Source organism: Hyalella azteca, unplaced genomic scaffold (genome assembly GCF_000764305.2).
Source record: "Hyalella azteca isolate HAZT.00-mixed unplaced genomic scaffold, Hazt_2.0.2 contig9022, whole genome shotgun sequence".
Lineage (NCBI taxonomy): Eukaryota > Metazoa > Arthropoda > Malacostraca > Amphipoda > Hyalellidae > Hyalella > Hyalella azteca.
In genome coordinates, this window is record NW_025939103.1 from 111453 (window position 1) to 134771 (window position 23319).

The 23319-nt window shown below is 39.0% G+C and overlaps 2 protein-coding genes across 2 annotated transcripts; one reads left to right on the plus strand and one right to left on the minus strand.

The window, feature by feature from the left end:
- Positions 1–6495: 6495 nt before the first annotated feature.
- Positions 6496–13001, plus strand: LOC108681952 (striatin-interacting protein 2-like). The gene is made up of 4 exons (XM_047881871.1): positions 6496–6507; positions 6967–7083; positions 10817–10954; positions 11961–13001. Exons 1-4 carry the CDS (start codon positions 6505–6507, stop codon positions 12513–12515), a joined length of 813 nt encoding a protein of 270 aa, XP_047737827.1. The 5' UTR covers positions 6496–6504; the 3' UTR covers positions 12516–13001.
- Positions 13002–15389: 2388 nt separating this feature from the next.
- Positions 15390–23319, minus strand: LOC108681956 (serine-rich adhesin for platelets). Its single transcript, XM_047881868.1, has 4 exons — positions 22951–23319; positions 22431–22594; positions 20787–20901; positions 15390–20459 (listed from the first exon to the last, which is right to left on the minus strand). Exons 1-4 carry the CDS (start codon positions 23248–23250, stop codon positions 15870–15872), a joined length of 5169 nt encoding a protein of 1722 aa, XP_047737824.1. The 5' UTR covers positions 23251–23319; the 3' UTR covers positions 15390–15869.

Consider the following 23319-nt stretch of genomic DNA (forward strand, 5'->3'; position numbering starts at 1 on the left):
GTCAGCATGATCTTATTTTTCTATCCCTACTTTTACACGACCTAGAAGCATTGATAGATTTATTTCAGTTTTTGCGTGCTAACTTTTATAAAGATATTAACTTTATATTTCCGGTTGACTCCTGAAAATTGAACGCCTGAGTCAAGATTACATTGAAATTGTGAATTTTTTCGAATTTACAGGGTCAGTAAAGAAAACTATATTTGATTCTAAAATTCTTTTAAAGTGACAAATTTGGACTAAAATTAATGATCGATTCATTCTTTTAATAATAATAATAGCGGTTTCAGCGTTATTAGGCCGTAGGCCTGTCGCCGATTCTTAACATCGCAGAACATTCACAGCATTTTGCGGTCTCGAACTCGCAACTCACTGCTACAATTCTGCTGTGCTTAATCGCCCGGCCTCCTTGCCGATTCTGACCAGAAATTGGCGCACAGAGCTGGGATCGAACCCGCGCCTCTCTGCTCCAATCCTGGTACTCTGAACTTTAACCACTGGGCCACCCTGGTTTGTGTGTAGTCTGAGAACAAATTTTTTCAAAAAATGCTTCGTCACTTTTCTATTCAGGATACTTCTAAGGGCTTCCAATGGGAAGAGTAGCTCACCTTCTACTGAAGGCCTGGAGCACACTGGGTAATGATAATCTTGGCAATCAGCGTCTCGGAATGACCAGCCAGAGTGACCATTTATATAAGCACAATTATTATATATTGAACCGACAGGTTCCGTTGCCAAATTCTGACCAGCATCCTGAGGAGAAAAACTAACTAAAGGCAGCTGTACAAAATATGTCGATCAAGCGAGATCACATGGAGTACTCGATACAATATATATTGCTGCAGCTGGAATATAGCTAGTGCTACGTACCGACCGAATGCCATCATCTGAAATATATGGATCAAGTTTACTTGATTGCATCAAATGCTAACTTAAAATGCTTGGGGATAATAACATCTTGTCTTATAAAGCTTCATAGAATAAAATCTGCGATTCAATTTTATTTCAGACAGAAAACTCAGGATTCGTAATATATAGCTGCCTTATAATATCATTACGCGATAATTCATTTTATACTGTTCAGTCACATAGCATCTATTCTTACACCTCTTTTTCTACTTGAATCGCAGCCTTTTCCAACTTCTCAATAAAAAATTAGTTTAGCAAATATATAGTGTCATGTTCGTAGAGCACATGCAGTTACTCACAAACGCCCAGTAAGGAGCGCCCATTTGCACGGCCGCTCCGTTACTCCACTGCCAAACGTTGTTAGCCGACAAGTTGGTCGCGCCTAACCAGTAGCCGTTGGTGGCGTCAGTTGTGTCTGATGGAGTGCAACGCCGATAATAATATTATAATAATAGTGCGATAATGATATAGAGAGATTTATTAAGCCCTGTTTTTTTTCGCCGATTCTTAACCACCCGGCCACCTTGCCAATTTCGACCAGAAGCTGAACAATTAGTGGCAGGTCTCAAATCTCAACTCACTCGAGTCGAGAAGTTCGCCACCAAATTTATTAGGTTAAACAGCTTTTAGTTTCGGCTATCACACAGAAGCTTAGTTTTTTGAGCGCGGATAATTATGAAAAAATAAAAAAACTCTATTATTTTCGAATTTAATAATAAAGAAAACACCAAGGAAATTTGCCATCTCTGCATTGTAAACATGTCGAAGACAAACTCCTTCAACAGTCCAAAAATTTTAGAATAAAAGACAATCAGCAAGTGAAAATCCAAATTAACACGGAAGAGATTGAAACCTAAGTAAGGAAAATCTGACATCGTAACATAGAAACCTATCGATTTCCAATTTGAAGAGGATATGAACAGTCGGCGCTGTTATGGCTAGGTTTCCCGTTTACAAATGCGCAGCGATTCCAAAATGCTTGAATCCAAACCACCAGAGGAGAGCCATGGATCATGAAATAGATTTCCGACACAGGTAAATTACACTGTCGAGCGAGAAGGTGCACAGCAGACGGGTTTGGCAAGGGGTAGATTCGGACGAGAGCTCCAGCCGCGATGTACGGCAAACCAGATGTAAAAGTGCGTTGATGCCCAATGCACACAACTTTATTTATAAACCAGTGAAATCGCATCCGGACAAGAACAACATGTTAATACGTCAAAAAGGATCCAGTTTATTATTTATTCATGAGCCAACTATTCGAAAAATGAGGCTTTTCACTTCCCGGAAATTGTTTCAGACGAGCTGTCAATGTGGGCAAACTACAATAAATAATTTCCCTACTTTAAAACCTCTATAAGAGATTAAGAGTATTTTATGGCGCAAAATTTTCTAATATAGCAAACGAGAGATTGATGGAAACCCGTTCAGATGAAGTAAGTTATTAGTGAATTTGAATTCAGAATGCATATATAGCTTGGTGTAGGGAAATTTCTCCCTACGCTTGAGGTTAACCTCTTCCAGATGTAAAGCTAATATTTCAAAAGGATCAAAACAAATAGAGGCCAATGGAAGTAATTTAATCAGATGAAATATGCACCCAAAATAAATCAGTAACTCGGCAAGGGTTGTGCACAACAAAATAAAACCATTAGTTATACACGAGAAGAAATGTGGCGCATAATCAAGACCAATGGGAACAGTTAGGACGGCGGATAACTTCATTAGATACGCAAAGATTTAAAGTAGCTTCTTTTAGAGAGCTGCGCCTCTGTCTTATATAGACAGAGTAAGCTCTACTTCTTCGTTGGAATTTCAAAGTAGCAAGGTTGGGAAATTTTCCCAACGTTCAACGAATTCTATGGCCATGATGTATTAAGGTTTGACGACCATTCAATTTGAAAATAAATGAACGAATGCTAAAGAATGTTGAATGTGCCCAAGCCGGTGAATGTCGGTTTACGATACCCGGATGTTTGAAAGCAACCGATGGATTTAGTAACTTCACAATCGAGAAACGACACACTATTCTTGGTTTCCATATCAATAGTAAATTTCATCCAGGAATATTTCAGGCTGAGGTAATCAGAGGAATGGCCCTCATGAAAGGGATGCTTGAAGATTAAAAAGGTGTCATCAACATACCTACCTAAATCAATTTGTAGAATTTTCCGGATAATACGAAGAAAGAGTTAATTACCGATAATTCCAGAAGCTATTTGAAAAAGCTGCGGAGAACGTATGCATATCTGGAAAAATCAGCGAAGAGGTATGCATTTCTGGATATGCCTATATAGGGACGTACTACCCAAATAAAAATTAAAGGTGGCGCATCGATGATTATAGGTGGCGATGGTAGATTATAGGTGGCGTAACGGTGGGTGGCCTCACCAGCCAAAAATCACCATTGAAACGCTGATAAAACGAGAGGATGCGCGAGCATAGGTGGCACTCATCGATGAATCATCGATGATTTATTGGGTCCTATTCATCGATGGACCACGCGTGGCCATCTATTAATAATTGATCAATAACCACCAATGAAATAGCGTTCGAAGTTTGAATTATTAAATATTTAAACATCTGTATAAATCGTGAAGAAAAAACTGTGGGTATACGAAAGATAATTGCGTAAATATATAACGCGATGATTCTTTTCATTAAGACGGCCGTGAGTTTATTTCAATTTTGGTGTTCACATGATTACTACATAAGCTATTCTGCGATTTTATTAAGATATTACTCTCTACAACGCATTTTATTCCAGAACAAAATTTGAAGCAAAATTCCTTTATTTTGTTTCAGGTACGAAGTTATCAGGCCATAAATAAACTGTTCGCTACCAAAAAAAATCCTTAGAGAAAATGAACCATCAAGAACTCGAAGATAATTCATAGATGGTATCACCATTTAAATGACTAATTCAATGCTTACGAAATATACATAGTGCAATATAGTTGACCTCATCAGGTTAGAAATAAAATAGTTATTCACTGATTTGCTCAATAGTTGCGCAAGACAAGCACTCTCTGAAATATTTAGCAACGGTTGGTCAATGCATCAATAAAGAATGTCTCATTCATAAACGGGCAGTTAGAATAAAATAAAATATATGTGAAGGCGCTGAAGCAATAGGCCAATATGGCCTGTTAAAGTTAAAGGCTTCAGAGTATTGTGTTACTTAGGCTCCTCCAGCTGACCTATTAATATTTAAATTTAGGTCCCATAAGAATTGAGGGAGCTAAAAGCTGATTACTTGCCCAAACTAGCGTTTATAAAATTCAATCAGGAAAGAAACGAAGAAAAAATATGTGTTAATCCCTTCCAGGGCATATTGTTATTAAATAACTCTAATTTAAATTTCATGCAAATTCCTTTAGAATAGGGAAGTTCTGAGTAGAAGATTTAGTGAGTTCGCTGGTGAGTAAGGAGGAATGTCTATTGGCTACAACTAATTGATAGTTCGAATTGGCTGTTTGATCGTCAGAGATAATGTAAGTCCACCGCGGAGCACTCCATGCTCCACACCGTGGAGCAAAGATTTTCCATGGTTGTATAAAAGGCTTATATGCATTATATTAAAAAATGCTGTAATTATTATGCTTCTACTTGAGTGTTTAATTTGACATCAATAACGTAGTCTTCTCAGTTTCGAGGCCTTTGCCTATAGTGTAGCAACAATTTCGCCGCTTAATTCCTCTGATTATTCCTTATCTTTTTATCTAGTTTGTCTAAACTGATTCTTTGACGGTCCTTCACATCCATTACTCCTAAAATTACTTGAATGATGCATTAATAATTGTATAACTAGTATTTTGAAATTTACTCATTTTTACAGCCTAAAATCAATGTAAAATGTTCATTATACAACATGATTTAAATAAAGCTAAAGCAGGTTCTCTTTTGACTACTTTCGGCAGTCCCTCGCTTGACTTCAGATTGTAGTTAGTCATGGTGCAACGTGTTGGAAGTGGTGCAACGTCAGTCTCGAGCCGAATCAAATAAAAATTCTCGATAATATCTTAAGTCTACTCATAAATGATAAACTTTTGTGCTGATTTAAGAAATAACTGACTCTTGTGTTATGGTAGACTTTTAAATTTCTCAAATACTTAATTGTACTTCGGGACTTGTGGTCTAGTATGCATGAACGGCGCCGGTATGGCTGATAGAGCCGCCATGCCGGCTGGTGACGCCACTTCTGATGTGATTAAATAAACAATTATTGAGCATAGCTTACTTCGAATGCAAAATCAAATGGGATGTGGGTGTTTACTGCAAAATCGAATGGGATGTGGGAGTTTACTTTTAATTTTTATGTATTCTATTCCTAATTTTGAAACAGTAAAGTGTAAAAATATTGTTTCTCGTGTCCGACTCGCGTCCGTTACTCGTATCACCGGCTGCCATGACAGATCCGACGCGGTGAGTCGGTGACGCCATAGCAAAAGCAAACTTCAACAGTGTTGCTACTTTCCTTTATGTTGATATGTTAATCTGAGGCCTAAATTAGGATCTTTACTATAAGTAAAACATTTCTAAAGCTAATTAGAATTGCAATGGGCGAGAATGGTCTGAGAATACTTGTTGTTAAAGGATTCCTTAATTTTCAACGTGCTCTCATGACTAATCCTCTTGTCAGGTCGTGTAATCACTGGTCACACCGTCACAATACTGTGGTATTTGGTCAATATGGGGTGAAATTCTTGGAAATGTGTTTTGCATGTTCTACATCAATCCAGCTGATACATGACAAGATTTTTTCTCATCTCCTATTGTTACGTATATTCGTTTGGCGAAGGATTTGAATACACGATTTTTCGTTCAGTTGTCTTTATAAATCGGTTTCTGTAAACAAACAATATACAAAGGTAAAAATGGTTACATAAAATTAGTATTGCACATAAAGTATGATCAAGAAGTAAAATAATTTATTTCGAACATATAACACGATAAAAGTCAAATGTTCACGTTACACGGATATTCAGAATTTAAACACACGTACCAAACATTTCCTTCTTTACACTCGTGAGCCAACACCGCAACTGACGCTATAGATGCTTTTAAAATCGAACTAAAGTAAAATGTCGGTGACACGCATGCATCAGGCGTACGAAATATACAATAGAAGCGCATTTGAGAACCAGGAATTCAACACCGGCCCCAAATTTGAATTTACACAAATTTACACATTAGACAAGTTCATCGGTGGTTCTCAAGAGAATTCAGTTTAGTTATAGGGCGCTCCATGAACATCGTACCCAACCGAGTAACTGAAGAATCTCTATACTTCGCTATACGAATCTTGGCCGAACGTCTTCTTCCATCGGCGCTGGTAGGAACCTCCACTACGCGTCCAAGAGGCCAGTCGTTACGAGGCAGGTTCTGATCCGTAACCAGAACCAAGTCTCCCTCCTGTATCGGCCGCTGGGCTGTGCTCCATTTCTGTCTGCTCTGAAGAAGCGTTAAATATTCACGGCGCCAACGCGTCCAAAACAGGTCGGCAAGATACTGCACTTGCTTCCACCGTCTCAAGTGATACGAGTCCGAANAGAAGATGGTGAACATGTATGGTGAACACTCAAACGTACTCTCATGGTGAGTGAGAAGATGGTGAACATGTATGGTGAACACTCAAACGTACTCTTATGGTGGGTGATAAGATAGTGAACATTCATGGTGAACACTCAAACGTACTCTTATGGCGGGTGATAAGATAGTGAACATTCATGGTGAACACTCAAACGAACTCTCAGGGTGGGAAACAAATTTCGATACTGAAAGTTGCGTCCCAAAATCAAAATTGAATGAAGGTCAAACGCGATTTTACGGCGCTGGCATTTAATACTCTCAGGTTTGGGCCTTGATATCGACCGTAAATTTTCGAATAACTTTGACTTTTTTATTCGTAATTTGATTGGATCGGAATTTTTAATTAGGATTGTAATGTTGCAGCATCGACGACGATCGCACATTATTTATTACTTTTTTTTTGTTCGTGGTAGGCAATTCGTAATTAATTAATTTTGTTCATCGTAATTTTGTGTAATGTTTCAGGTGAAGCACGCTATGATGCAGCTCTACGTTCTCAAGCTGCTCAAGATGCAGACTAAATATCTTGGCAGACAATGGCGCAAGAGTAACATGAAGACCTTGTCTGCAATCTATCAGATGGTGAGCACCATTTGTGGCATTTGTATGCTCAAAAATGGTGATCAAATTTGTGGTTTATATAGGTAGTAATTAGCGTTTTTAGCATTACAACAGCAGATGGTGAGCACCATTTGTGGCATTTGTATGCTCAGAAACAGTGATCAAATTTGTTATTTATTTTGAACTTAGCATTACAGTTGCTGTTTTTTTATATCATTGCTTTTAATTATTGATGATAATGTACAGAATCCTTGATACTCTTTGGTTGGGCTGCTGCTGCTGCTGCTATTTGTTTTTTGCTGATTCTGCTGCTGATTAGTGAAAATTTGTCCCTGTTGAAGAACAATAGCCAGAAGTGGCAACAAGTGTTCACTATAAAATTTTATTTGAATGGTGCGAATAACTAAGAATTATAATACAAGTTCGCCACCATAATAAGTACGTTTGGAGATGTACGTTTGGATTTTGGAATTTTAGTGAACAATCAAAAACTACTCTTATTTTCTTCTTCTGCCTATGATAGACTGCATGGTGGGTCAGATATCACACCTTACCGTCAGGAACTGCAATTTCGCTATCAGGCACTTTCTCAATATAATCCCTTCTTAACAAACCACTCATGAAGTTTCTGTACTCGTCCAAAAAACACTCATCCTTTCTGAACTTTCTCTGCAGAGACGTAAACCTTGCTGCGACCTGACCTTTATTCAGAGGGAAAGAAACGTCGTCGTCGTAGAATGGCAGCGCGATCTCATATTTACCGTCCGAAGTACGTCGCAAACTGTGTTTTACCTTGGCGAGCCACGTACCTTTCATCCTCGACTGACGGAGAAGGCTGGTACTCCGGCTCGAAGTAGTCGCGTGAAAAGTAACTTTCGATGTCCGCTTCCAGGCTTGAAATATCCAACCTTGATCGCTTGCAATGCATACTTTGCTTGCGTCTGCTAACTGGACCATTGAATGCCCAGCCGAGCCAGTGAAGCGATGCAAAAGGCTGCTCCCACTCGCCATCCACAGTCGAGAAGGTTTTAATAAGGCCAGGCGAGTTCATGCCTAACAGAATTCCAACGTCCACGTTCACAAAATCAAACGGAACCCTTTCCAAATAAGGCAAGCTTTCGACATCATCGTAAGTAGGAATATCCTCCTTCGAAAACGGCCAGTTAGCTGAAGGCTTCGTAAATAAAATTGGTATCAACGTAGACTTGGTACCATCGAGCGGACAAATCTCCAGATCAGTCAAAATGGAGGTCGGGACTTCTTTCCTTACGTTTTCCATTGTACTTAGAAAAACTCTAGTAGGACGAGTATAGGCACCTAGTTGCTCAATTAAATCCTCCCTTATCCAACTATCTGAGGAATGACTGTCGAGAGCTACGTTGACGGTAACAAATGGACCATTTTTAATCCTAACTTTAGCAGCAACTATGGGACACATAATCAAATTATTAACCTTACCGGCCCCACCGACGTAACTTGCCCTCGCGGAGACTGAGGAGCGGCCTCCTTGCTTGCATGCATTTGGCTCTGGAGGACCATCAGACCCTGCTTCGCATCCACGTTTCTGTTCCATCAGAGATTGCTTAGCGGCAATGCGAGGCGTTGAGTCGTGCATAATCGTAGGATGTCTTCAGCCACATGTAGCGCAAGTTTTTCGCTTCTTGCAAAACTTCGACTTGTGGCCTTGGCAAAGGCATCCAAACACAGGCCACGCTTCTTGATAAAGTCAGACTTCTCCTGAAAAGATCTTGCCTTAAAGTCCGTGCACTGTTCCAGGGAATGGCTACTGCCGCCGCAGCATTCACATACGATCGAGGGTTTTTTGTCTTCGAGAGTTGTAGCGAGGATTCTAGATTTGTTTTCCTTATCCTTACGTGGCGGTAGGGGATCGGCAATCTGCCCAAACATAGGCTGCTTTAGGAGGGCAACCTCTTCACGTATGAAAGTCACCAAATCTCCAAAATCCACGTTCAGAGCGGCCTTTTGTTTCTGGTAAGTTCTACGACGCCATTGTTCTCTCGTCTTATACGGCAACTTTTGTACAATATTCATTAGTTCCCTTGGGCTGTGTAAGGGATTGCACGGAGAAGTCGATTCCAAATAATTGAGGCACCGAAGTAAATAGATTGAGAGGTCCTGTAGAGCCTCGACATCTTCGTTCTTTATCGGCGGCCACTTATTCAAGCGGTCCAGGTACGCATGCGTGACCTTAAATTCGCTTCCGAATTCTTCGTTAAGCAAGGCTTTGGCTTGACGGTACGCGGTCTCTGGATCATAGTTGACGCAGCTTTTGACCAACTTCCGAGCTTTGCCCGAAGTGTACTGTTCAAGGTACGATAGTCTGTCGGAAGGATCAGAACATCTTGTTTCTATCATCTTCTCAAAATTACGCATGGAGATGTGAAATTCTGTAACGTCGGAACCGTCAAACGTCTGCAAATCTCGCTTCGGCAGATTTTGTTGCTGATTTACGACCAAATTACTGGAAATCTCATTCTGCCTTGACAGAACCTGAAGAATCGAGGGAGTGTGCTCGTTGCAGAAGCCGTCTTCCAGAACACGCGGCATCTCGACAGGAGCAGATCTAGCCACATCCTCCAGCGCCTGAACAGACTGACAGGAACCGATGGAAGAACCTTTGTCGATTTTGTCGAGTTCAGCCTCCAAAATTTCGTTCTCAAACTCAGCGCGCTCGACCTCGGCTCTTCGTTTCAAATCTTCTAGCCTTGCAAGGTTCTTTTCGTACTCGCGTTTCAATGCTAATTCTTCACATTCCAGGCTTTTAGCCTTTTCAAGTAGTGCTTTTTCGGCGGTGATCTTGGCTTTTCGCTCTGCCAAACGAATGCGAGCCGATGATGTACTGGATGCTGCGGAACGGTGGGAGCGTACGGAGCGTGAGGGTTCGGATGTCTGCTTACCTGCAACATCTTTCACTCTACGAATGGCAATCCAATCTTCTATTCGCTTACGGAACACGTCGATAGCTTCTTTATGAGGGGCAACCCATTTACCCAGCTCATCGGTGTTACACGACTCCAACAGGTTCTCAACCTTGACCAAATACTCAGTATAGAGCTTACGAATAGGCTCAACATCTTCGGGATGATTATGAAGCAGTTCTTCTATTTCGTTCTTCTTTCTGGTAACTGCGCCGAGCTTTGCTGACGGCAAGGTGACGTCACCACATGGCGGTGTCCGATGCATGGCCATAACTTCGTCTAGAATTTTGGTGTTGGCTCAGCGTGCATAGCTTGCATCAAACGAAGTTGAAGCTATGTTTGAAACTTACGTATATTCGTTTGGCGAAGGATTTGAATACACAATTTTTCGTTCAGTTGTCTTTATAAATCGGTTTCTGTAAACAAACAATATACAAAGGTAAAAATGGTTACATAAAATTAGTATTGCACATAAAGGTATAATCGAGAAGTAAAATCATTTATTTCGAACGTATAACACGATAAAAGTCAAATATACACGTTACACGAATCTTCAAAATTAGAACACACGTACCAAACATTTCCTTCTTCACAGTCTAGAGCCAACACCGCAACTGAAACTCTAGATGCCTTTAAAACCGAACTAAAGTAAAATGTCACTGACACACATGCATCCGGCGAACGAAATGTACAAGAGAAGCGCATTTGAGAACCAGGTATTCAACAGTAGTAATTGCAGGAGTATGTATAGATGCAAATTGGTTGAAGTATGCAAAGATAAGTACTGAGTAATAATTAATGTATTTGTAATGCAGGTTCGCCATCGCCTCAACGATGACTGGGCGTACGGCAACGATCCCGACGCTCGGCCCTGGGACTTCCAGACCGAAGAGTGCTCACTCAGAGCAGCGGTTGACCGCTTCAATACGCGCCGCTACCACCACGCCCACACTGTCAGTGACATGTGCTGGTGTTGTCTGTAACATGTGCTGGTGTTACTTGTAACATGTGCTCACTTTAAGCGGTGGTTGACCGCTTTAACACGCGCCGATACCACCACGCCCACACTGTCAGTGACATGTGCTGGTGTTACCAGTGACATTGGCTGGTGTTACTTGTGACATGTGCTGTTATTACCTGTTGTTGTTGTAATAGCTCATCCTGGCAGTGGCAACTAGGTAAGGGGGGTGATAGGTCAGTTTTTCCGGGCACGTTATGCCACTGGTAGTTCTACGACCATCACTGGCTCGCTGACCCGCCAGAACCATTTTATTGCATTACACAACACCCTGGACAAGCCAGGTACTCATTTATCAACCCGAGTTGGATGAATGGCCGAGTTGACCATGAGCTGTGCTTCCCGGAAGAACTTGTCCTGAGTGGGACTCGAACCCGGGCGCTGGGTGCGAGATTCTCTCACCACTGCACCACACAGCCAGTTATTACCTGTAATCTATGCTGGTATTACTTGGAACTTGTGCTGGTATCACCTGGAACTTGTGCTTGTGTTACCTGTAACTTGTGCTGGTATTACTTGTAACATGTGCTGTTATTACCTGTAATCTGTGCTGGTATTACCTTACCAGTATTACCTGCACCAGTATTACATGATAACGCTTCATCTTCCAGTGATCATGTTCATTGATGGCGATAAGTCAACGTTTTCCTCACTGCTTGTCACTGTCCTGAGGATTAATTTATTGACAACAATTTTTCAAGTATTGTGTTGACTAATGGTTTTCGAAAATTGTCTAATTACATTTGATAAAGGTTGTTAGTTCCATTATTTGCTTGATAATTAATAACTAATCTATTATTTAATTTCTAGTGGTTCATTGACTTGTTCGCTATTAACCTCAAACGGCTCTTATCTAATAACTAGTAGATAAAAGACTAGGTATATAGGCTATTAACCCCCACTAACTATGAACCATTCAGTCCAAATATACGCACTTTCAGGGCGAGAGTGAGTTCGAGCCCGTGGACAACTGCATAACTTCAGTGCTTGGGCGCAAAGTTGAGCTCACGGAAGAGTTTACTCGCTCCTATGAAGTTTGGCTGCAACGCGAAGTTCTCAACACTACCATACACTGGGACCTGCTACTATCAACTAACACCAACGCTCATAATTCCTTATCGTCTTCCGATACAAAATCTCGTTGTGCATCGTGCAAAACCGAGCACAGTAATGATGATGCTAAAAAAAATACCGCTGCTGGTATGGAGAGATGTGAATGCAAGAAAAAGTTGGTTTCTGAAGGAGCTAGTGGCGATTATACGCCGTTAATACAGCAGCTTAGTGGTCAGTACTACAGACATAATGAAGATGCGAGAAGTGGTCAGGCTGAAACACCTGAGGAAGATGAATATGATAAGAAAGATAAGATGCAGACCATGATTAAGAAAACTAACGTTAACGGAACTGCTGCCTCGGCTGCTGTTGTCGATATATCCATTGAGGATGAAATCCCTGAAGCTGAGTCCAAGATGTCAATTGACGAGAAACATGAGTAATTATTTTCAAGAAAGCGCAAACGAAGTAGGTTACCTCTTGTCATGTACGTCGTTTATTTATACATAATATTGGGCAACCTCACAGTGAAACTACGTTCATCATGAAATTGAATTGACAAGTCGCTGGTATTCCGTCACTGAAATCTTTTTTAACGATTTTATTACATTAATTCTTTTATCTCTTGACACAGTTTTTAATTTCAGACTGTACATTTTTATGATGTTCGTTTAACGGTTCGAGGAGCTTGTTATAAGTTAACTTGTTTTCTGTACTGGAAGCTGTAGGTAGCCGGATAATGTTAATATTCGGTCCTCAACATGTCGACTAAGTAACTCGTCACTAAAGTGTAACTACTGTTAGGTAATTCATTAGAAAAGTGTGTAACTATTACTAAGTAATTAGTTACAAACGTGTAACCATTATTAGGTAATTAATTACGAACGTGTTTTAGTTGAGTCTACAAAACCTATGTCATTAGTGAGCAATATTAACTTTAATTTTCAACCATCTGTCAATTTCAAAAACATTCGTACGTAATTTGTGAATACTAAATTGTGCAAAACAAAAATTAAAAAAAAATTGCAGCTCCTTTTAATTTTTGAGGCAATACTGAGTTTGGCTGCGTTATGGCTTAAATTAATAATAATAATAATAGCGGTTTCAGCTTTTTATTAGGCCGTAGGCCTGTCGCCGATTCTTAACATCGCAGAACATTCACAGCATTTTGCGGTCTCGAACTCGCAACTCACTGCTACAATTCTGCTGTGCTTAACCGCCCGGCCTCCTTGCCGATTCTGACCAGAAACTGGCGCACAGAGCTGGGATCGAACCCGCGCCTCTCTGCTCCAATCTTGGTACTCTGAACTGTAACCACTGGGCCACCCTGCCCAGTATTAAATTAATTAATAAGCTCTCAAATGGAGGAATAGTTAATACTAAAATATTTAAGTGGGTAGATGGCTTGGCTCTTTGTCATTTCTGTTGGGAAACGTTTTCCTGCAATCCGGGAAGTACGGTATAATATTTTTGTAGTGAAACCAGCAGTTAAGTTTCACTCCCGATTTTTTCTATTTCATGTTAGTTTTACGAATATCCATGTTCCATTACATTATGTATCTAACATACTTTTTCACTTAGGAAGGATTTATAAAAGTAGATTTTTTTGCCCCTACCGATTAACTAGTGCTATTTGATCGCTAAAGGATTATATAGTTATTAAAATGCCAATAATAATTAAATAATCCATTATATTATGGATGTTTTTAAATCGGAAAAAAACATGCTGGTGAATCAATGTCGTGAAAAATTGTACATCAATAATTCATGCCAAAGGTGCTCGCCTTGAGAATGTGTTCAAAATTATTTGTTACACAATATAGCAAATTGTCGATGAGCGAATATATCCTTATTGGTTTGAAAGGCTTCTGGCAACATTGTAGGTGAATGAATTCATGTTACAATTTTGAACATTGGTACAATGATGACCGGTACTTGATTATAGAACACACAAGGTGTTCTTTAAAATATCGAAGAAGTTTGTTTATGAATGTACGTTCATATTCTTCATTAATGAAGTATTTCCTGTTGCCAGCAGGTAATTGTTTGTTATTGTTTCATGTCAATTAGCGTATTTACAAAACAACGTAATTATTCCCATGTATCTTTTAGCTTGATAAACTGATCGCGAGTGCCTCTGTACTGGAGGATGCTCTTCACATTTAACCGACTTGCAATCACTTATCTTGATTTTTTATATTTCGTTGACATTATATTTTATAATTATAAATGTTCTAATATTAATGATGACACGATATAAGAATTATAATATCAACATCACATATTACACACTTGCGTCTGTCTTCATAGATTTGTTATTTAGTGAAGCAATTATTTGAGTTTATATCAACAATACTCTAATAAACAACAATAATAACATGTATCATTATCGTCGTGTTATTAAGTTTCTTACGTGTGTTTTTCTTGCATGAAGGCTTCCTAAAATTATGAACGTTGTTGTGAGGTTACCCTAAAATTAAACGACATTTAAAGTAATAATATATTTCTGAGTATACAATTCTTATATATACTAGAAAGAAAGAGAAAATTTAAAATTAAGTGAAATACTTTTGCAGTGAAAATTTTTTTCGAAATTGAAAATCGAGGTTTTGCTTACTAAATGAAGGAAAAATGATTACTTTTTACTTTCACTATTTAAGATTCAGATGCAAATTCAATCTGAGGTCTGTAATGCACACAAGTGTATAAAATCTTTCAACTTATTGAGTACAAAATAGGATTGTAAAGCTAGTACAGAGAGAGCAATGAGCTTAGGATATGAACTTGTGTAATCACCGGTCACTTGACATTATCTATGCGCTTGAAACATTTTTTAGACCATGCTAATTAAGAAATTAACATCTTGGCAATTTTTATAAGGCAAGAAAGAACATAGGAAGGTTTTATGAAAAGTTATTTATAGAGATGCGCATTTGTACTCCAGTTGTATGGACCATTTATATGTCTGCTGGAGAGCTTTTACCTTTTATTGAAAAATTTCAACCCTGGATGAAACAAGCTCTACAATTTTACTGGATCATTGGCTAAAATGCGTCTAAAAGTAAAAGTAAAGTAAATTGCATTTAGCAGATCTAGATTTCTTGCGGTTTTAGGTAGAAAGTTGGTGTCATAAAATATTAATGCTAATTAATTTTAGTCCTGCTGCCTCTGTTGCTTAAACTATCAATGTAAAATAGTAATAAATGTTAATGCCAATTGCATTCCCGTAGCCTTTGTAGTAAGAGATAGAAACCGTTTAAATTTGATGCTAATGATGTCTTCGAAGAACATAGAGATGCAATTGGAGTATACTGAATACATACCAGCTTGCTCGATAAAAAATCTAACAAATCTACCCACCGTTCTAGAGTCTCTTGATGGCCACTTTATTCTTTTGTGATAATTAGTTTAGCAGGAGTTCAAGAACATCGTATAGGGGCATAAATTTTTGGAACATGCATATTAAATAATATTGAGAAGAAGGTGTATCATAAGGTGTAACATAAGAGAAGGTGTATCCTTGCGATGTAAAAATCAATGATTGAAATGGTTACGTCGTTACATATTCAACATGGAAAAGATTAAGAATGGTTGGAAGATGGATGACGTTTCCATCAACAACATAAGAGAAAGTGTATCCTTCTAATTTAAAAAAAAAACAATGATTGGAATGGTTACGTCGGTACATATTCAACTTGGAAAAGATTAAGAATGGATAGAACAACCACGTGGATCAAAACGAAGTAATGCACATATCTGCTTCTGAAGAATCTATAAAACTTGCATCGGATTACTAATTATTTATTGAGGCAGGATTTGGATGTACCAAAATTTGGTCTTCTTTTACCACGCAGCTTCAAAATTTTCACAATCTCGCCGCTCCCAACAGTGGGAGAAGAGACATTTGAATTGCTTTGAAGATATGATACATCTTTCTGAGTAACATTACTGCAGTCCGAGAATTCGATACTGCGAGTCACAGAATTCGATGCACGAGTTGTGGACCTGATAACCTGATCATCATTAGCCGTTACTAGCGATTTCTTAGGGATTTTAAAAGACGAATAGAAAGAAGATGACTGTAACGCGGTGGGTTTTGAAGCTGAAGAAGAGGTCGTTTCATGACTGGGAGAAATCGGTCGCGATTTTCGGGATTTATTTGTCGTAATTGGGGCATTAGAAGTCGAACTACTGTAACCCGAAGTCGACAGCGAAGATGATTCTAGAGGTCGCTCAGTTTGCGAATGTTTTGTGGTAGAAGGTGAAGTGACGGTAAGAGGGACGGACGATGATGAAGTGACGGTAAGAGGGACGGACGATGATGAAGTGACGGTAAGAGGGATGGACGATGATGAAGGGACGGTAAGAGGGACGGACGATGATGAAGAGACGGAAGATGATGAAGGGACGGACGATGATGAAGGGACGGTAGGAGGGACAGACGAAGGAGATACGAGAGTAATGAAATCACTTGAAACTTTTGGAGAAGCCGACAAGATTACTGGTCTCCTTCGAACTCGGTGTACTACTACTTCAGGCGTTACTAAAATCTTTTTCCTAACGTTGAAGATGGTAGGTGTTTGGATAGTCTGTTTCTTGTGAGACTCGATCTGATTCTTGTTCCCTGCTGGAATAGGAGTTTGGTTCTCGTATAAACTTGTTTGAGACAAAGAGGCCGAAGAGCATAAATGATTAGACACATTTGAAACATCGGAGTCATTATCAACAGCTTGACGCTTTTCCGATTCAACAGGTATCGACGGTTCATCATGATAGCGAATGTTTATGACATTTTTGGGATTTGCGAAACTACGAGACATTACCGCGCATTTCCTTTGTTTAGACCACCTAAGTTTTTTTACGAAGATTTTGCTTTCTTGAGAGTCGCAATCTTGAATTTCTGGTGAGAGCGTTGCTTGGTCGGTAAGAGAAGTGTTCAGAACTTCCGTATTGGCATTAATTCTCTGAGATTGACTGTCATTTGTAAAGCTCGTGTCACATTCCAGTTTATTTGCGCCACCTGGAGAAGAACTGCAATTTTCTGTAGCCGGGAGGCTCTTATCACTGCAATCAGAGCCAAATAAAGTTTCCATCTTTGATTGCAAAGTTGGATTGTATCTTTTAGTGTGGTCCTTTTCCGCCATATTGCTATCACATTCCTGGCCAAAATTGACCACTTCACTGCCAACTAAAGTCGAAGTTTGTCGAGTTTCCTGACCAAAAGTGACCGCTTCATTGCCACCTTCGGTCAAAGATAGATTGTTATCAACAATGCCACTCGAATTTTCCTGTAGCTTGTGATTCGCTTCAAGGCCGTTAGCAGAGTTGGCCATTCTATCAGCTTCGTGAATCAACGCAGCGTCGCGCTTCAGCACTGTTGAATTAGAAGCGCTTGATGTAGATGAACTAGAAGAAGACGATGTCGACGTCGATGAAGATGACGTAGATGAACTATTAGAAGAAGATGAAGAACATGAATCCGCGGAATTACTGACTGATGAAATAGTTACAATATTATTTGCTGAACATCCGTTGGTAGCCGATTTCTCCACAGTTTCTGCACTCATTCGAGCTTTTCTGGGCGTTAAATTTTTCTTGGGTGAAGAATTTTTGTTTCTGTCGGCAGGTTTCGTCGGTGAGACGCTGTTTCTAGTCACCCTGCTGGCAGAATTCCGTAACGCTGATTGGCTGCGAGTGTTTTTGGCGGGAGATTCCAACAATTTTTCAGAATTATTTGAGCTTTTGTTGTTCTTGATCGGTGTTCCGGAGTTAATTTTTTTAGGAGACATGTTTGTTGTGTTGTCATTAGATAGCTCGAGGTCAGTATTTAGCAATGAAATTGCTGCTCTTACCTTTCCAAGTTTCTTGCTTCTGTTGACATTAAATTCTTCTTCGTCGGAAGTTTTAGCTATAAAAGAATCCTTCGATACTTCTGATGCTTCAGATCCACTATCAAACGAATCTGTGTTTTCAATATCCCTCTCATCATCAGAAAACTGAGCAAAACTAATGGGATTCATAGGAACATTACTCGACTGAGGCTCCCACGCTGACTTCTCTCTTAGTTCATTAGTGAAGCTCGGGGAATTGGAGCTAATGATGTTGGAACGGGATTTTGGAACACGCAGTTTCGGCTTCAAAGTGTATTCCTTCATCGGGACGAACTCGAAAGTTTGAAGAGAATGAAGTGAAGCGTTGAGGTTGGAACCTGAAGAGACTGGTGTTGGGTGTATTCTTTTGATAAGCTTAGCATCGGATGACAATGAATCTTTTGCTTCTAAATCGGGTTTAGATTCAGTCGCTCCGACACGCTTCGGACAGTGTTCAAAATTTGAAGCATCTGAAAGTGAGCGATCTTGCAAAACATTCTTTTCTGTAGGTGGATCAAGCACATTCTCGAATGTCACAACAGGAGTCCGAGGGCCTTCGGCTGCTCGAGGCCGGTCCAGGAATTGTAATAGTGAAGTCTCAGATGCCACAGGACTCAAGGATCGATTGTTCTCATAATATTCTACGAGTATCTTGTCAATAGTGTCATCCATCTTTTCTAAAACCTTAGGCCTATTCAACCGATTTCCAATATCTGGATACGTACTAGATGTTGTAGTCAGGTCACTTGAGTTGCCAGCGATCGACTTCTGGCTGATTTTATTTTCCAAATTGTGCTGAAAATTTAATGATGCATTAACATTTCCTTCACGGGGAACCTGTTTAGACTTCGGAACTCGCATGTCTTGATGAGTTAAGATTGCCTTATCGAGGTTTTTAATTGCCTCATTTTGATCTTCTTTGCACTGTCTGACCAGCACGTTTTCACTACAAGTGTCAAGAGGTTTTGGTTTCAGATTTCGAACAGTGAACGAGTGATGGGAGTCCACTTCATTTCGAGTTTTGGAACTCAAATTAACGCACTTTTGAAGATCGGCGTTCTCTATCGGGTCAGGACAATTAAATTCCCTCGAATGGTGGGAATTGTTCTCTTCGAGTAATTTTATTTCAGCCAAAATCCTCTGACGCTCAAGAGACAGTCTCCGTTCATCATCGATGTCGTGACGTGCGGGCTTACTTTTTCTGTCTTCTGAACTCCTCTTCTGGTGATCAGAGGGCGCAGAAACAGCATGTTCAATTGACGAATCTCGCTGATGTCGCTCTCTTATTTTAGGTTTTGGAATAGAAATGCTTGCAGACAACAATTTCTTCTCATAATTGTGAAAAGAATCGTCATTGTGATGTTCCTTGTCAGCATGGACTATTACTGAAGTTGAAGATGCATCAACTTCGTCGATTTTTGGCTTTATTTTGGATAATCTTCGAGCCTTTTCTCTCTTGTCGTGGCTTTTATGTGCACCATCCGACGTTTTCTCATCTTTATGTTTTGTGGACTTAAACTTACTAGACGGAGATCTGGCACGTGATCGTCTGTCACTAATTCTGCGTGAATGTAACGGAAAATTCTTGACTCGGCGATTCATGCTTCCATGTCTAAAATGATTTTGTCTAAAACCGAAATTTCTGGGAGTTGGACTACGTCGTCTATGTATAATTCGACGGCTGTCTTCAGTTGGTCTAATTCTGCAGCGATCTCTCAATGGACGTCCGGAACTAGAGTTACGTGTTCTGTGCGGACGAGAATCTGGAGTAGGAGAGCGTCTTCTGCCAGTTCTTTCATCTCGATATCGAGGCTTCTTACTAGGAATCGTCGTGTCAGTTTCCCGCACGTGACGAGGAGTTATGGGTCGTTCATCATGAACGTGATCTCGTTCTCCGGAATTTCTTGGTCGGTGATGGCTTTTCCTTTCGTAGCTCAAGTCTCTTTTTGGAGGCTCTCTTGATCCGCGGTCGTCACTACGGCTCCTTTTTCTCTTCTTCGATTCAGCAGATGGCGACACGGATGAATGTGTGTCGTTCACGTTGCTGGATTCTCGTTCTCCGGAATTTCTTGATCGGTGATGGCTTTTCCTTTCGTAGCTCAAGTCTCTTTTTGGAGGCTCTCTTGATCCGCGGTCGTCACTACGGCTTCTTTTTCTCTTCTTTGATTCAGCAGATGGCGAGACAGATGAATGTGTGTCGTTCACATTGTTGGGTTCTGAATGAGCCATCTTCATGAGCTTCTTCGTTAGTGAAGATTTCGGGAGTTTTTTAGCATTAACAACTCCACTGCTCACTTGTTTCTGTTGCTCAACAGGCAGGAGATGGAGCAGAGACTCAGCTTCAACGGCAGGCACTTGATGACCTCGAACTGCAGAGTGGACTTGCACTTGAGACAAGTTACTTGGAATTGGCATGCCACCACCACTACCACCACCACCACCCCCGCCACCGCCAGCACCACCAGCATTCTGGACACCACAGTTTTTACATAATCCAGATCCGTCTCGTTTCATCTCCTGTGAGACAAAAAATATATTAAGCTCACATAAAATTAGGGAAATCCTGATTTTGGTACGAACAATTATAGTTTAGTTAATTAGTTAGTTAATTAGTTAGTTATAGTTAATTATATGTAACAATTATAGTTTATTTTGGCAGGAAAAACATGGCGTCTTTAGGCAGAACTAAGAACAAATTTATATGTAAAATCTTTTTCTACTCCACATAACAAAGGAAATCAGACAGAATTGAAGCAAACACACAACAAAAAATTTAATATTTTCAAGGATTCCCTCAAGAAAACAAGAGAGGGATTTCAGACGTCACTGAACCCTATATCATACCTGCCAGAACTCTTTCATTTCTGCTGGTGCATAGGCAGATATTCTTGTCACAATTCTGTCGAAATCATCCTTGCTTGTATTTCTCATGGCCCGTCTGAATACCAGAGCTTCATATCTATGAAAGAAACAATATTAGAGACTGGGAAATATCATTCATTATAACTATCCTTAAGATGTTTCAAGACAAATAAAAATTTCTTTAAATATCAAATCATAGAATGCTAGTAAAATTAACTTTTAATTAACTGTCAATCATATGAAAATATTCATCGTACGTTCTAGACCTCATTGATAAATTTGAGGGAAATCAATATTAATTAAAATCAATTTTAATCATTTACACATAAATTTTGATCATTTAAAATCATATACACTATAAAATGGGGTGGCTTGGACCAGTTTTTAGCATAACCTTTTTGTGATACAAATAGTCCCATTGTCGCCAGGAGACATTCATCATTATTGCCCGCCCAACCATTTGCTCTCTATGTATATCATTCATTGATTATTTATGTACATATGTATGTTTTCTTTCTGTTCTTTTTGGCCAGTAAATTCATTGTATTTTCAAATACTTGGTTAATTATTATGCTAGTAGATGGGAGACCGTGCAAATACAGTTGCTCATCACTAAATTATTGACTCCCTATGCAAAACTGCCTTAAATATAGTTGGGAGTATAATTAAGTTTGCAGCTTTGTGTTTCTAAGCATTCCATAATTTTAATTGCTTTTAATTTGATTATTCAACTTTGTGTGTGCTTTAATTATTATCAATATTTATTGCAATTCTCAATTCTACTTTAATTTGCTTGCAAGTTATTCTTGAATGCTTTGCTTTTGTTACTTACTAACTATTACAAATTACTCAAGCAGTTTATTCTGGTTCTGGTTTTAGCTTTTATTTGCAAACGTTTTCTGATTTTTGTTCAAGTATTTTTTGCTTGCAGCACACAACCAGCCTGCTAACAGTTTAGTGTTTATTGCATCAATTTCAATATTTAATTTAATCCTTTCACAGTCATATTATTATCATTATTAGGCTGGATGGGTTATTTATGTTGTGTTATTTCTTTTACAGTTTACTAATGATGGAATAACTATTAACTCTGTTCATGCTCCTTATCCTTAGTCATAACTCCAGAAAGAAACATATTAACATATTGCACCATTACATATCCATTTAAAAATTATATTAGTCAATTTTTCTTGAATACATTGCACTATATTTTTATTCAATATTGATAATATATTAGACCAGTCTTTTATTCTCCTAACTTAATTAGGGTTGTTGCCAAATAACTTGAGAGGCAGGTAACACAGTTACCTCACCCGCAATGCAAGACTCATACCCGGCAACAACGTAGTAAATATATCAAATATATCTCTTTATTGCATTTCTAGGTTATCTCTTGGTACTCCAAGAACCATCAACACAATTTTTCTTTGGCAAGAACATTGCAAGTACCCAGTTTTCTTTTCTTTAATGTCAAAATGGTCCAAGTATTGTCAATAATCCAAGTCACCCTGTTTTACAGTACCTTAAACTAATTACATAATGATAATCTGAAAACATAATAATTAATAATTAATATTCCACAATGTACTCCAGCATTAAAATTATTCAGTCTAAATTAAGTCTCACTTTCGTTGCAATGCAACAATTTTGTTGTCTTTTTCCTTGATCTGCATGCGTGCAGTCTTCCACAAGCATGTCATGTTTTTCTGCAGTTCCTTAGACTGCTCCCGAATTGCATGAATCTCACTTTTAAGCAATTCATTCTCTGCAGCAAGCTGAGCAGCAGAAAACTGTAATATAAAAAATTATTTGAGTTTCATAACAAAATTCTCTGAAAATGAGCAGCAAATATTTTTAGCACAATGTTCTGTAAGAGTACCTATATATATAGGTATACAAGAAAATGAATTTTGAGAAAGAAAATGGAGAATCAAGAAAGCAATGAAATGCCAAAAAACACTACACTATAAATAAGCCATCAGAGTAAACTTTTTTGTCATTCACACTTAAATTTGCAAATTGCTTTCTTGATAAAATGCTGAAAACGGACTAGCATTGTGTGACAAGAATCAAGGAACACTATTTTAGCACTACTTTAAAAAGCAGATTTATTTCAAACTAGTATATAATTATTAAATACCCTTACCTCAGTTGTGTGCTTTGCAATGATGCAATCATCTAGCAGGTCAAATGCACCAGGTGTAGATATCTTGCCTGATGATGTTTTAGAGTAATGTTTGGAGTTCACACTTTTAGCAGATGCCTTCTCATTAGATGTTTGGCTTTCAGCAGGATTATTGTGCACTCCAATTATTTCAGTCGGAATATCATCATAGAGATCTACTGTTTCATCTCCAGCATGTGACAGACAAGAATGTGGACTGACCACTTGATCGGCTGATATGAGATTGGCTGCCTCATCATTTTCCCTAGCAAGTGAAGCCATTATTTAGAAAAATAGCTAACATTGAACAGATGCCCTGAGTAAACTTTAGCAAAGTTCTGCATTTACTCA

What these genes read in the sequence shown, in the direction of transcription:
- LOC108681952 (XM_047881871.1), top strand. An exon ending in TGTCTGCAATCTATCAGATG is followed by an intron (nt 7,084 to 10,816) that starts GTGAGCACCATT and finishes TTTGTAATGCAG; the next exon opens with GTTCGCCATCGCCTCAACGA. An exon ending in GCTACCACCACGCCCACACT is followed by an intron (nt 10,955 to 11,960) that starts GTCAGTGACATG and finishes ACGCACTTTCAG; the next exon opens with GGCGAGAGTGAGTTCGAGCC.
- LOC108681956 (XM_047881868.1), bottom strand. Translation starts at nt 23,250, where the DNA reads ATGGCTTCACTTGCTAGGGAAAATGATGAGGCAGCCAATCTCATATCA. An exon ending in TTGCAAAGCACACAACTGAG is followed by an intron (nt 22,595 to 22,950) that starts GTAAGGGTATTT and finishes TTTATATTACAG; the next exon opens with TTTTCTGCTGCTCAGCTTGC. An exon ending in AAATGAAAGAGTTCTGGCAG is followed by an intron (nt 20,460 to 20,786) that starts GTATGATATAGG and finishes TTTGTCTCACAG; the next exon opens with GAGATGAAACGAGACGGATC.